Source organism: Dreissena polymorpha, chromosome 2 (assembly GCF_020536995.1).
Source record: "Dreissena polymorpha isolate Duluth1 chromosome 2, UMN_Dpol_1.0, whole genome shotgun sequence".
Taxonomy (NCBI): domain Eukaryota; kingdom Metazoa; phylum Mollusca; class Bivalvia; order Myida; family Dreissenidae; genus Dreissena; species Dreissena polymorpha.
Window position 1 is genome coordinate 39,609,465 of NC_068356.1, and position 15,556 is coordinate 39,625,020.

The 15,556-nt window shown below is 36.3% G+C and overlaps 1 protein-coding gene across 1 annotated transcript in view; it reads right to left on the reverse strand.

The window, feature by feature from the left end:
• LOC127866669 (uncharacterized) overlaps positions 1-14,537 on the reverse strand; it is a 40,050-nt gene extending 25,513 nt beyond the window's left edge. Inside the window, exons 1-14 of the mRNA XM_052407403.1 lie at positions 14,465-14,537; positions 14,321-14,373; positions 12,353-12,446; positions 11,843-11,920; positions 10,963-11,028; positions 10,239-10,343; positions 9,060-9,312; positions 8,655-8,819; positions 7,950-8,049; positions 6,704-6,815; positions 4,867-5,022; positions 4,169-4,251; positions 1,351-1,426; positions 557-661 (exon numbers count right to left, since the gene is read on the reverse strand). Coding sequence (XP_052263363.1) covers positions 557-661; positions 1,351-1,426; positions 4,169-4,251; positions 4,867-5,022; positions 6,704-6,815; positions 7,950-8,049; positions 8,655-8,819; positions 9,060-9,312; positions 10,239-10,343; positions 10,963-11,028; positions 11,843-11,920; positions 12,353-12,446; positions 14,321-14,373; positions 14,465-14,500 — 1,482 coding nt within the window. The 5' untranslated portion in view covers positions 14,501-14,537. The remainder of the gene's footprint in view (positions 1-556; positions 662-1,350; positions 1,427-4,168; positions 4,252-4,866; positions 5,023-6,703; positions 6,816-7,949; positions 8,050-8,654; positions 8,820-9,059; positions 9,313-10,238; positions 10,344-10,962; positions 11,029-11,842; positions 11,921-12,352; positions 12,447-14,320; positions 14,374-14,464) is intronic.
• Positions 14,538-15,556: the final 1,019 nt, after the last annotated feature.

Genomic DNA, 15,556 nt, shown 5'->3' on the forward strand with positions numbered 1-15,556 from the left:
GTTAAGTTCCTGAATATTTTTGGCAGAGGATCACCTGATGAATATTTGTATGAAATTATTTACAAACCTAAATATAGGGTTAGGAAAAATGGTGGTTAGCATATTTTAATTTAAACACTGACCACAATATAGTGCGGTGAAGCAAAACCATATGCCATATAGTGCGGTGAAGCAAAACCATATGCACACATTTGGCCAAGGACCCTCCAAAAAAATGTGCAAAGTTCCATAAAATTTGACCATGAACTTAAGACAAATGTCAAATATACAAAACTTAGGTAAATTCAAACGATACCTGTCTGAACAACCTCCGATCCAGTGCTGGATAATATATAAGCTAAGATATATATTGAAAAATCTGGAGCAACATTACTGGTTACTAATAATCATTTAGTTTTACTGATTGTCCTTAAAGAACAAGCCAATAATCAAAAGGCCAATACAATTAAAAGCCCTGTGTATAGATGTCATTGTGTGTCACTGTACCAGTAAATCTTAAACTGTTTTTCAAAATTCAAAAGCAGGCCACATTCATATGGCAGTACCACAGACTCACAATTTTGGAGGTGCCCAGTTTAAAGAGGTACTTCCAGTCCCTCATAGAGAGTTTGGTCTCCAGACAGTCTATGAACTCTGTAACTTTGTTCTGTGATATGTGAACCTAAAAGGGAAACAAAAAAGCAGGGAAAAGATGTAATAATTCTTTAAACATATCAAGGAAAAAACTTTGATAAAAAATTGTTGCAATTCCTTGAAGTTAAATAAAGATGATTATTTAAAATTCACCAAATATTTGAAGACACAAATATATGCACCTGTTATATGAATTACACCTAATATTTCCAACATTAAATACTAAAGCTGTGTATCTGTGTCTACCTTACATGTGAAAACTAGAAATAAAACTTCATTATATTGTAGTAAATGAATTTCACAAATAAATTTAATAATGTAATTGTTTAAGTCTATTATATTAAAATAATGAATCTTAACAATTCTCTGTCGCGCAAAAACTGGATACCCTGTCCACATATAAGACCACAGACCTTTCATGACTTTATAGCGGACAGCATAGCTCCTGATTTGATTGTGCAATTGCTCAGACTGGACTTGAGCTATGCTAGCCACATATTGCATAAGACACCATTTTTGCATGACAATGGGTCAAATATGTGTGAAAACAGAAGTAAGGCTAGAAAACGACTTCCCCTTCAAAACAACTCAGGTCGAATGAAATAAGAAATCAAGTCTTATATTATTTCACTCAGAAATATTGTGAACCGGTTTTGACGTTGAGCTCTCACATCTTTGCACTTAGTGGCATCAACATTCCAGTGATATGTGGCTTACCAGGTCGCCGACTGACTCAAAAAGTTTGGTGATATCTCTAATCTTGGCTGACTGCGACATTGAACAGAAGGCCTCTCTGAAAGGAGAAAGCAATAACAAGTACTTCCCATCCTTCTTTATACTACTTTTGTGCTAAAGACACTGAATAGAATCTGTGATATTCAGAGTAAAAAGACACACACACATAAAAGTTACATAAAATATTTAGTATGTACAATACATACACTAAACAGCCCATAATTTGGGCTTAACATAATTTTTAGTCTAACTTCAATATATGATTGTGTTAGCAAAAGACATCAATACTAATGGTATTATGTTTTAAACGGTAAAAACTGAGCTCAAACAGGGTGAAACGATATTCTCTGCTTATTAACTTGCATTTACTATAATTAATAAATAAATTCAAATGAAGCTCTAACGGTTTTATACCTTCATCTTACATGGATTTGTTGATTTTGTTTAAAGTAAATTACAAGTATCTCTGTGTGCCTAATTTCGATCAGGTGCCTAAGTTCGATCAGTTTTTTATGACGTATTTTCGAATACCAGCACTTACATCACGCGCCAGCCTTCCTGCGAAAACTCATAACAGAAGTCGTAATTCCGTCAACTTCTAGTAAAATGCGGTTTAAACAGGTCTTTATGAATAACAAAGCTTAATTTTGTCAATTTTTCATGCATTTATCGCACTGATATTCTTTAAATAACCATTACATTCATAAAACATCAATCAAAATACTCTTTTCTAAATTGCCAGGGACGCTGCAGTATACAGGGGAGGTTAGACAATTCTCCGTAAATAAGTGCTTTGTTTACCTGGGGCTCATACATGGCATTCATAAATTAGATCGACTCATTACATTTTAAGATAATAGACGTCCAATTTAGACGTTTATTGTTAAATTTAAGCTCTTTACTGCAGCGCAATTGCCACGAAAAACTGGCTTTTAGAAGGGTTGAAACATTCCTATGTCCACATTGTGTTTAGGAAAAATATTGTATTATAATGTAAATATGTGTGATTATGAGTGTTTAATAATCTTTTCTGTTGCCTTCTTAACTGTTAGTTGTTGTTAATTTTAATAAATATTTAAGATGCACATTACAATAATCTTCAAAATATATGAATAACCTTTCTTTTCTAAAAAAACAACATTAGAATGTCTCGCTCCTAGCTTAAGTATTAGTGTGAGCAAATAACTATTTATTTACCCCATGTGAGCCCCCAAATGTGACGTCATGAATACAGCTGGTCGAACTTAGGAGTTAGTTCTCAGTGACGTACATCATGTGCGGTAATAGATAGTTTTTAACCGTTTACGACCGCTTTGTTTGTTTATATTTCATTTCTTTTTGCAGATTTGTACACAGTTTTGAATACTCTGTCTAATTACCATAGCAAGTTTTCAGTAATCGTTGTTGATGTCGAGCATGCGCAGAGACAAAGTTTAACGTGATCGAACTTAGGCACACATAGCATAATCATATGTTCATTTGATATTGCGGTAAATATTATAACAAGTAACCATCGGAGATGGGTGATGCTCCCCAAAGGTGTTTTTTTGTCACAATATTGCACTATATATTCAGATAAAAGGAAACGTCTTGAGGGCACAGTAGTTGGGGGGGGGACAAGATTTTTTTAAATAAAATTTCAAAGCGCCATAACTCTGTAAAAAAATCATCCAACCAGAACCCGCTGATAATATGCACATCTCCTCTTGGTAGTGAAGCTTCCCATAAAGTTTCATTGAATTCCAGTCATTAGTTGCTGAGAAATAGCCCGGACAAGAATTGCACTATATGTACAGTTAATGGACAATTTCAAAGGGCCTTAACTCTGTGAGAAATCATCCGACCAGAACCCGCTGATAATATGCACATCTCCTCTTGATAGTGAAGCTTCCCATAAAGTTTCATTGAATTCCAGTCATTAGTTGCTGAGAAATAGCCCAGACAAGAATTGCACTATATGTACAGTTAATGGAACATTTCAAAGGGCCATAACTCTGTGAAAAATCATCCGACCAGAACCCGCTGATAATATGCACATCTCCTCTTGGTAGTGAAGCTTCCCATAAAGTTTCATTGAATTCCGGTCATTAGTTGCTGAGAAATAGCCCGGACAAGAATTGCACTATATGTACAGTTAATGGAAAATTTCAAAGGGCCATAACTCTGTGAAAAATCCTCTGACCAGAACCCGCTGATAATATGCACATCTCCTCTTGGTAGTGAAGCTTCCCATACAGTTTCATTGAATTCCGGTCATTAGTTGCTGAGAAATAGCCCGGACAAAAATTGTGCACGGAAGGACACACAGACAGACGCACGGACGGATGGACGGGCGGACGGACAGACAGACGAAGCGGCGACTATATGCTCCCCCAAATTTTTTTTCGGGGGAGCATAATAATCAACCGCACTATCAAATAAATATATGATAAGTTGTAACTTTCCCAAAAAAGCAATAAAGGAGACACCTGTGAAATCAACCCAGCTTAGCATATGCAGTCCTCACAGGCTAGTCAGTGAGTTTTAATTTAAAGGATGCCTCTACTTAACAAAAAATGCCTCTAATAAAAAAAAAGTCATCCTGTGACTGTGCGCAGGCTAATCTGGGAAGACACTTTTACAAACATGCTTTAACACCAGTTTTCTCAGAGTTCAGCTCAAAACTTTAATCAGTTCACCCTGCAAATCAAATAACACTGGAACTGCAATACCATGTGATGGAAAGTCGTGCACGGAGAATCTGACAATATCTATTTACCATTCACAGTTCAGCTTATTATTTCAATACAGAATGTCTTACTTTTTCTGCATGAAGTGAAAGAACGTTGTTGTAGATTTCTCATGCAGTTTCTTCAGTTTCTTCAGCTCTCGTACATGAAGTGCCTGCACACAAACATTCAATTGTCAATTATTCTTTATAACGGAATTTTTCTCAACAATAATGGAAACAAGCCTCTGTTTGGGAAAACCAGGCTTAATGCATGTTTGTAAAGTAGTGTTCCAGATTAGCCTGCGTGGTCCACTCAGGCTTATTGCTGAAAACACTATCAACCTTTTATGGATTTTTTTTAAAAGAAAGAAACTTCTTAGCAAAATTCCAATTAAAGCTGTAAGTGTTGTTCCTGATTGACGTGTGCAGACTGCACAGGCTAATCTGGGATGGCACTTAACGCACATGCATTTAGCCAGGTTTTCATGCAATGTGTCTCAGATGCCTTATTGTTATATTAACCAAATATGGCATCTACATTCATTCTGTATTCAATCTTTAAATGACCTTTAATTAAACACTATTGTGTTCATTTGTAGACTAAAGCCATATACCTAAATTGTTATACGGTAGTAAAAAACATTGATATGTGAAATTCCCTTGCTTTACATATAAAACAAATACAAAATTCAGCATAAACTAATGTCTGATATTCAGTTTCTAGCCATTGGCAAAATTAGCAGAAATAGCAAAGTAGAAATAGACCTTTAGCCAACAATTACACTCACATGTTTTAGAGTCTTCCCAAGGACATCTCCAACGGTGCTCTTCCGGGACTTTTCATTTTTTTCTCCGCGCTCTGTCTCTGAGACATTAATGATCTGCTCTAAGGCTGACTTGCTGTTTGACACGTACTTTGTGAAGATCTCCAGGGCAGTCTCAATCTAACACAACAATGACCAGCGTTCCATATCAATAATTCTCAAGGAATCTCAAGGAAGTAAATGTATACATACTTTTCAAAATTTAATGGACTATCATCATAGAAGTAAGACAATGACCTATAGACTATCATCATCTATCAATTACAATTGCATATAGGCTATCACCATCTACCAATTACAATGGCCCATAGACTATCACCATCTACCAATTACAATGGCCCATAGACTATCATCATCTAACAATTACAATGGCCCATAGACTATCATCATCTAACAATTACAATGGCCCACAGACTATCATCATCTAACAATTACAAGGGCCCATAGACTATCATCATCTAACAATTACAAGGGCCATTAGACTATCAACATCTACCAATTACAATTGCATATAGACTATCATCATCTAACAATTACAATGGCCCATAGACTATCATCATCTAACAATTACAAGGGCCATTAGACTATCATCATCTAACAATTACAATGGCCCATAGACTATCATCATCTAACAATTACAATTGCATATAGACTATCATCATCTACAATTACAATGGCCCATAGACTATCATCATCTACCAATTACCATGGCCTATAGACTATTACCATCTACCAATTACAATGGCCCATAGACTATCATCGTCTACCAATTACAATGGCCTATAGACTATTACCAACTACCAACTACAATGGTCGCCATGGTGTAATGGATATGGTGTCCGCCTAGCGACCGGGAGGTCACGGGTTCGATCCCCACCGTGGGAGTGTTCTTTAGATCACCCTCTTAGACACTAAGTACTGGTTCTAGGCCCAGGAAACGGACTCGAGAGCGTTTATATAAGCCTTAGGCTTTCGATGCAATCGAGCTAAAATAAATAGGTTTAAACAAAAAATACAATGGCCTATAGACTATCATCGTCTACCAATTACAATGGCCTATAGACTATCATCATCTACCAATTACAATGGCCTATAGACTATCATCATCTACCAATTACAATGACCTATAGACTATCATCATCTACCAATTACAATGGCCTATAGACTATCATCGTCTACCAATTACAATGGCCTATAGACTATCACCATCTAACAATTACAATGACCTATGGACTATCATCATCTAACAATTACAATGGCCTATAGATTATCATCATCTACCAATTACAATGGCCTATAGACTACAATTACAATGGCCTATAGACTATTACCAACTACCAACTACAGTGGCCTATAGACTATCATCATCTACCAATTACAATGGCCTATAGACTATCACCATCTAACAATTACAATGGTCTATAGACTATTACCAACTTACAATTACAATGGCCTATAGACTATTACCAACTGCCAATTACAATGGCCTATAGACTATTACCAACTACCAATTACAAAGGCCAATAGATTATCATCATCTACCAATTACAATGGCCTATAGACTTTTACCAACTACCAACTACAATGGCCTATAGACTATCATCGTCTACCAATTACAATGGCCAATTTCTGCCTAAACTGGATTTTTGTTTAGAAGAGAAATTCAATAACATGCATGCTTGTAAGTGTCATCCCTGATTTGTCTGTGCAGACTGCACATGCTAACCTGGGACAACACTTATACACATAAATTTAGCCTAGTTTTCTCACGACTCATATGTAAAGGATAAGCAATGCCTACTTCTGGTACGAGGTAGGTGGCAAAGTCTGCCCTCTGGTGAGCATTCAAGGCACACAGCTGGCCGCCCAACTCCTTCAACAAATCGTGGAACTGCTTCAGGAACACTGGAATCCTACAAATTAAAGGTGCTTTGGGAAAACAGGGCTTAATGAATGTCCAAAAATGTCATCCAAGAAAAGCCTGTGCAGTCTCCATAGACTTATTAGAGACAACATTTTCGGCTTAGACTGGGTTTTTGCTAAAAAGAGATTTCCTTAAACGAAAATTCCATTAAAACAGAAAATGTCATCCTGATAAACCTGTGCTGACTACACAGGCTAATCTGGGATGACACTTAAAGCCCATGCACTAAGCTTGTTTTCAAAATAAGGCGATAAAATATACAGAAGTATAATACCTTGCTTCTTTATCTCTCTTTATAATACATATAATGTGCAGCATGCAAAAAGGATGGACAAGTGCAATGCCTGTCACTCTAACGGGCATACCAAATTCATAGGACTTCTTTAGGGGACTGAAAAACACCCAATGTATATGAAAAATACTCCATGTTGGTGTGACCCCTTTTAGTCAATTGGTTTGCATCATTTTTATATGGGAGATATTTTGTGCATGCCTGCAATACATGTATGCACAAAATTGTAACAACTGAATGTTCTTGACTAATGTATATTGTACATTGCAATACAGTCTGAAACAACTTAAACTTTCTAATGTAAAATTGCATCCTGAAAATTTGTCACTTGTGACTGTCATGGAAAATACCCTCCAAAGTTTAATAAGTTTTTATGCAACCAGGTTTGACAATCATGCTGTAGAAATTTTAACTTGAAAAAGGAAAATAACTTAAGCACTTAGTAATAAAGGCTTATATAAACTGCACAGGCACAACTTTACATGACCTGCAACATGCGAAAAAATGGTTCATATGCCATATGTGGCCAGCGTAGATTCCTTATAGCTGACAGGGCAGCTCCAAACCTGACTGTGCGACTTTGCAGGCTTCTCTAGCACTAATATATGACATAAGACCCATTTGTGCATGATGCAGGTCATATCATATGAAGCATTGTATGCAAGTTTAAATGTAGAAAAGTATAGCAGTTCTTCTTTGGACAAGTTTGTGTCTCAATAAATACAGACAGACAGAAGAATATCATGAATCCAGATGTTCTAATCTACGTGACTACGGTGGGGGGTTTAGAACACGTAATCCCCACCGTATACACGTATCATGGTGACTCACCTAGCCCGTGCATATTTGATGATGTCATGGCGCTCTTCCCTAGAGAGTTCCGCTTTCCGGCGGGAGAAAAGGTCACACACCACCAATAGGTTGGCACATGCTGTAATTTGTGATGAAGGAAAAATTTCATAATGATATTGAGTGGAATACAAGTATTCCACAATACATTTAATATGTGATAAACATAGATTATCAAATGCCTTTCCAATTCCATAACTTAAAAGTCTATTATGTTAAGTAATAAATTAGTTAAATATTACAAAAAAGAGTACACCCCATTAAACTTAAGATAAACAATGTCTTTAAATAAAAAATATAGGCTAGGCTCAGTGTGAATTTCAGACTCTGTGTCAAATTTCATGTTTACTTAGTGTAAAAAGATACAAAATTAAATAATATATATATACACAGCAATATCAAATGATTTAACAGTATAAAAAATGTATTTGAGCTGCCCTAAGTTTAAACGGGGCTTATTGGATTTGTTGGTGTTGTCCAAGATCAGCCTGTGCAGTCCACACAGGCTAAATATAGTGTTTTGTTTAAAGGAAGTCTCTTCTAAGCAAAAATCCATCTAAGGCAGAAAGTGACGTCCCTTATTAGCCTATGCAGGCTTCACAGTCTAATCTTGGACGACACTTTACACACATGCATTAAGCTCCAGGTTTGCAAGAATGAGGCTGATATATTTTACAGAAGACCCACCAATGGCAGCCTCTCTGAGGCACTGTTTGGTGATGTAGCAAAGTTTTGCAGGGTTGGCAGAGCGTTCTGACTCCGTTTCACCCGAATCATCGAGTTTCATGCCTCGGAACAACTGGATGATCTTGTCGGCTCGGTTATGCAAGTCTGTTATCAGGGATGTAATTTCTGAAAGGAGAATGTTGCTTAATTACTCTGGTTCACCCCTTTTGAGACTTAAAACTATTATTTTAATTAAAATTAAAATATGCTTAATTACTAGGTTTACAATTTTTAAAAACAAAACATTATACTTCTTCAGTCCATTTTTCTATTTAAAATGTTGCTTTAAGCAAAAGAATAATATGTCTTCAGTAAGTGTCAAATAAACTAACTTTAATTGCAAGAAAGAGAATATATATTTCTTACGTTGTTTCAAGGCAGTATTCTGTAGAAAAATATTGCACAGTTTGACAAATTCGGACAGATCTGGTAATTTGGATACAAGTTTCACACATTTCTTCACAGTGTCTTCCGAGATTCCCCTAGGCAAGCATTCTGCATACATATAGTGGAGTGTAGCCGCTAGCACATCATCCGGTAAACCAGTCAGTGGAGTAGTGGACTGGGTCCAGTCTATACCGGGTGCAGTCAGATTCAATATTGTGGAATGGACGTGGAACTGTAGTTAGGAATATTTCAGGGTTGTCATTATATAACACACTACTGCAAAAACGTAACAAACAACACCTGCCATATGACATGCCAGACATATTTTTCTCTAAATCAAACTTTAAAAAAAGGGTAAGTTCTTTTTTTTTCAACAGAATGTATGAAAAGCCATTATGATAAATCAATTATATGAAAAGTTCAATTAAGAACAAAGATTTTGATTTGTTCAAGTTCATTTAAGCAAGAAATATTATTATTTTGGAATTCCAATGCGCAGGATGTGTTACACAGTGTGCTCTACCTGTTTGCCAGTGTGGTTCACAGTGTGCTCTACCTGTTTGCCAGTGTGAAACACAGTGTGCTCTACCAGTTCGCCAGTGTGTTACACAGTGTGCTCTACATGTTTGCCAGTGTGTTACACAGTGTACTCTACCTGTTTGCCAGTGTGGTACACAGTGTACTCTACCTGTTTGCCAATGTGTTACACAGTGTGCTCTACTTGTTTGCCATTTTGTTACACAGTGTGCTCTACCTGTTTGCCAGTGTAGTACACAGTGTGCTCTTCCTGTTTGCCAGTGTGTTACACAGTGTGCTCTTCCTGTTTGTCAGTGTGTTACACAGTGTGCTCTGCATGTTTGCCAGTGTGTTACACAGTGTGCTCTACATGTTTGCCAGTGTGCTACACAGTGTGCTCTACCTGTTTACCAGTGTGTTACACAGAGTGCTCTACCTGTTTGCAAGTGTGTTACACAGTATGCTTTACCTGTTTGCCAGTGTGTTACACAGTATGCTCTACCTGTTTGCCAGTGTGTTACTGTGTTACACAGTGTGCTCTACATATTTGCCAGTGCGTTACACAGTGTGCTCTACCTGTTTGCCAGTGTGCTACACAGTGTTCTCTACCTGTTTTGCAGTGTGTTACGCAGTGTGCTCTACCTGTTTGCTGGTGTCCCCTGTGATAATGACATCAGAGAAGTAACCTTCCTCTAGGGCCCCCAGGAAAGAGTATGGGACATCATCCTTGGGGTCTGGCGCTGAGATCTGCAAACACATGGTAACATACAGCAATATGCTATAACACAATGTACCATATGACCCGTGTCATGCAAAAATGGGTCTTAAGCCGTTTTTAGCCAATGTTCTCAAGTCCAGCCAGAGCATCCAAGCAGTTAATGAGACCACCAAACCTTGCATGACTTTATCACAGACAGCTTAGCTATATTCTGGTCTGGAGCTATATCGACCTTAAATGGTTTAAGAGCAATAATTAGATAACGAGGCTCTTACAGTAACATTCAGTCACCACAAACATATGCACACAAATATGTTATTTTATGCAAAAATGACTTATGAGATACAGCATTCATTGTTTTCATTAAGGGCAAATTCACAAAGATGCATACACATTTTGAATGCTTTATATGCACTATTATTTTTTTACTGCATTTAAATAACTGTCACATATATGTTCATGTTACCATCAATCTATTTGACAAGCTTTTTTGCAAATAATATGTGTCATACAATGACATACTAGTAATTGTTTTGAGTGCAATCTTTTAATTTGAATGGTTACAATCAACAACAGTATAACCTCAATAAAGTTTTTATAGAAACTGGTGATTAACAGCTGGTAGAACATAAAAGACAGTGACACAACCTTCTGACACTGCAGGATGCAACATTTCTCGTACGTAAGAAGCATCAGGTCGTCTGATATCTCCACCTGTAGTAAACATTCACATTTTTATTTACTATCAGGAGGACATAGAGTCACAAACAACAATATCAGGAGCACATTTACAGCTGAACTCGCCCTTCTACACAGCACTTGAGAAACATCTAAAGGCTGTACAATAAAAATATCTATATCTTGCTTAATTATTAACTTATTAATCATTTTGGTAATGTTTTTATAAAATGGTATAGTGAGCACCTTATAGGAGTGTCAAGCGCTAATTCATGTTACACTATTTGTGCTGTTTTCCATGATTACTTGTGCTGTTTTTCATTACTAGCTGTGAAGACTAGGATAATGAAAGCTCACATATACAATGTTGATGAACTGCTACACAATCAATGGTCCATTCATCTGAGTTCTCATTCTAATTAGCAATCTCTGAATATTTATTATGCTTGCCAGCCTGTGATAGCATACTGGTACTAGTAAACTGATACCCCATATTTCCTATTGAAATGTTATGCAGGCCTTTGTGTCTGCATAACTCCATACAAAACTCCATATGTGTCTGTCATAAAAGCCATTTGAAAGAACAATTAAACCTCGTACTATGAAAATTGATGTATGCGCTCAAAATTGTGTCCTGTATTAGCATGTTCAGTCCGCACAGGCAAATAAGGGACAACGCTTTCAGCTTTTATGGTATTTTTTCTGAAAAGCAAGTCTCTTCAAAACTTAAATCCTATATAGCCGGAAATTGTAATCTATGATTAGCCTCAGCGGATTGCAAAGTTAATCTGTGACAACACTTTACGCACATGCATTAATCCCAGTTTCCCCAGAACGCAGCACAGCATACCTTAAAGTTCACTTCTAGACCAGCATATGTCCCAATGAATTTCATAGCCTTGTAGCTATAAACCTTCTCTGGAACTATCTACAATTAGTTATCACTTTAAAATTTGGCATTTTATAATACTTAAAAAAAGAAAACAGCACACTAGATATTTTACATGTTTAATTATGTATTATATCTTTATGACAAGAATGAAAAGCTTCATGTAAAAATATAGAAGGCTAAAACAAATAACCTCAAAAAAGTTCACTTGCCCAATGTCAGATCAGGCAAATAAAATGTGCTTGCATTAAACATAGGTAGGTAATATCAAAATGTAAGATGCTTTTCTTAAAATATATTTATTAACATCTATCTGTATTACAGATATAAGTAATACAATAACAAATAATGTAAACCATTTCCAGGTATGCCTTTCTCGACATTGTAATTGAACCAAATTTAACGATTCTGTATGCTGCATGAAGATTAGTTCTTTACAGTAAAGATGCATTTGTCATTGTCAAGTGTTACCTCGTATGTTTCACAGTTGAAGAAAGGCAGAGGTTCCACATCATCTGAGACTTTCCAACACACATCTCCACTCTCATCTAGTATGAACTCAGTTCTAGACGAATAGAACCTCATTCTTATCTCAAGTAATAGGAGACCACATTACAAATGTTAGCTCACATAAAACAAAGGTTAGCTCACATTCACAAGGCCATTTAACAAATGCTACCTCACAAGGCCACAAGGCAAATGTTAGCTCACAAGGCCATTTTAACAAATGTTATCTCTCAAGGCCATATAAAAATGTCACCTCATAGGCCAAATAACAAATGTTCCCTCTTAAGGCCATATAACAAATGTTAGCTCACATGGGCATGTAACAAATGTTAGCTCACAAGGCCATGACAAATGTTAGCTCACAAGGCCATTTAACAAATGTTACCTCACAAGGCCTTATGACAAATTTTAACTCACAAGGTTATAAACAAAATGTTACCTCACAAGGCCATATAACAAATGTTACCTCACAAGGCCTTATGACAAATGCAAACTTAAGTGACGATTTGACAAATGTAATCTTACGTGGCCATATGACATATTTTACATCTTAAAGGGGCCTTTTCAGATTTTGGCATGTTTTGAAGTTTGTCATTAAAAGCTTTATTTTGATAAATGTAAACATTTCTCCAGTAAAAAAAAACAAGAATACAATTAAAGAATTTAAAAAAAAAGTAACCCTCAACGGCAGCCATGGAGCAAAAGTCTACCGCTCTATCCACTAGACCATCCGCTCTTATACCATTTCCAATGTATTTTTAACCTGACATATGCAATCCTTGTAGTACCAAAAAAATACAACGACAACAACAGAATTAGCCAAATTATTCAATCATTTCGCGTTGCAACGCTTTACAATTTCAGGTTTTTAAATCGTCAAAAAATGCACATAATGGATATTTTAGAGCATGGTAAATGTTCAGTATTGCGGTTTCCTCACAAATATCATAACTTCAAGGAAATTGCGAATCTGAAACAATTTTTTTCAATTTTGTCAATTTACCAAAGCGTGAAAAGGCCCCTTTAAGAGTAAGACTTTATGACAAAATGGTACCTGACAAGGCAACATGACAAATGTTACCTAAAAAGGCCATATGAAGGTGTTACCTTACTGTGGCTCGATTGGTCATTGTAAGCTCGGGTACTACTTACATGTACCCCGGAAACTCTTAAGTATACTAACAGTACATGTATCCCGTGTACAGTAAATATATTTAAAAGTAACATGTATTCCTGCCAAAATCCGATTAGCTTAAAACGATATTGTTTATCTCAGACAAACCTTTCCTTTTTAAAAACTGCATCAATGGCTTTTTGAGTATGAGTTTCGATAATATAGAGGCCATTTAACAGAAAATTGACATGAATGTGGACATAATAATTTTTGTTTAAATAGCCGACGACAGATTAAGCGTTAAAATTTCCAGGGAAGTTTAAGTATACTATCCAGGGTAGTACAACAGACTATTTAGTATGAAAACTACTCATAAATGAATGCTATATGAACAATACATAAAAGAGGTAATATTTTATGAATTACAATATTGACCTGCTTTTGTCGCATATTTGATAAGCAAAATGATAGTGACAGTGTTAAAACATTTTATGTAACGAACAGCATCTATTGCAAACATTCTATCAAGGGATTTCAAGCGATCTCCATACCCAGGACTCAAAAAGAACCCACAACTCAACAAGAACCTACCATACTCAATCATCAATGATTTTTGTATTAAAAATACCCATTTCATACTTCAGTAAAAACTTGCATATACACACATTTACATGTGATGTACAGCAACATACTGCTATACCGAATATGCAATCAAGCATAAATGTTGTTAACGATGAGTCAGGCTCTATTCTACTAAGTCACAAGTGACAAGATAAATATGGCAATGACACAACATTGAGATTGACAGCTGAACGCACCCTTCTATGCCGGTGGTTTCTACTGTTCCCGCTAATGACACGCATTCCACAATCTGAAAATCAAGATAAAATTAATTAATAAACCGCTACAAATCATTTTGCAATAAATTTCTATTATAAACCTTATTTTATTTGTAAATTTACCTTCCAGGTTCCAATATACTCTTCCTCTGCAGCCATCTTGAATGTTTACATATGTCGCACATGCGCACTCAAGCATGATCAAAAGGATAGGCTACACCAAGTTCTCGTGAGAGCGAAGTTTGAGCAAAAATGTTCCTAAATTAATGCTCGTGACATTGTTAAGACATTAAAGGACATACACTATCATACATCCGACTGATCCTTCTTCAAGCGTCATCAAGACTGCGAGGAGACTATTGAACAAGGACTCTTTGTACTCTTTTAACGTTGATAAAACGGCTGCTTAGTGTCCACTTATGTAACACCAGCGCCCCTCCCCTATCATTTCCGGGCAATAAATACAAGCACATAAACACGAAAAGTTATACATTGCTGGTTGCTTTCTCAGAAACTTACAAAGATTACATACCATTTGTTATATATTACAACAGACAGACCACAAGCTAGCGGGTTTTTAGTGGGGGAAGGAGGAACGCATGTGGCGCCGGCTGTAAACATTGACTAATTTGCCTTCTTTTATCAATTTGTATAAACATATGTGGCATAAAAATTCTTTAGAAATAAATCAAACAATCCTTAACCATATAACAATTTTAAATACCAACATTGTTCATTTTTATGGGCTTTACAGCTTCTGTCAACTTGGCTCCCTAATGTTAACTATTGGCAAAATCTGGATATTTCGTAGTCTCAATGCGATCAGCGGCCCTTTAGTTTCTAAATTTAAACCTACGGAACCTTCGACGCCTGATCGGATTTAAAAAACATGGTGTTGGTAGTTTTAACATATGGACTGGATGTTCGGCAAAATATGAGCAATTTTCGGAATGCTGTAATTAAGTGCGGGTTCATCAATTAGAATGCTGTTTACTTTTTCATCCCAGCTTGCGATTTGAGATAGGAGTTAACATCATCCATCGTTTTTATTAGACATCGCTACATCATGATAAGCATTCAATTAATGCTGGTTGGGTTACTAAGTCACTGTCAGTAAACAGACGGCTTCGCTTTCGCTTTCTATTTTTAATAGTTCGGGGATTTCATCACTTGATCGGCTTTCCATTTGCTGACAATACATTTATTCTAGCAGAG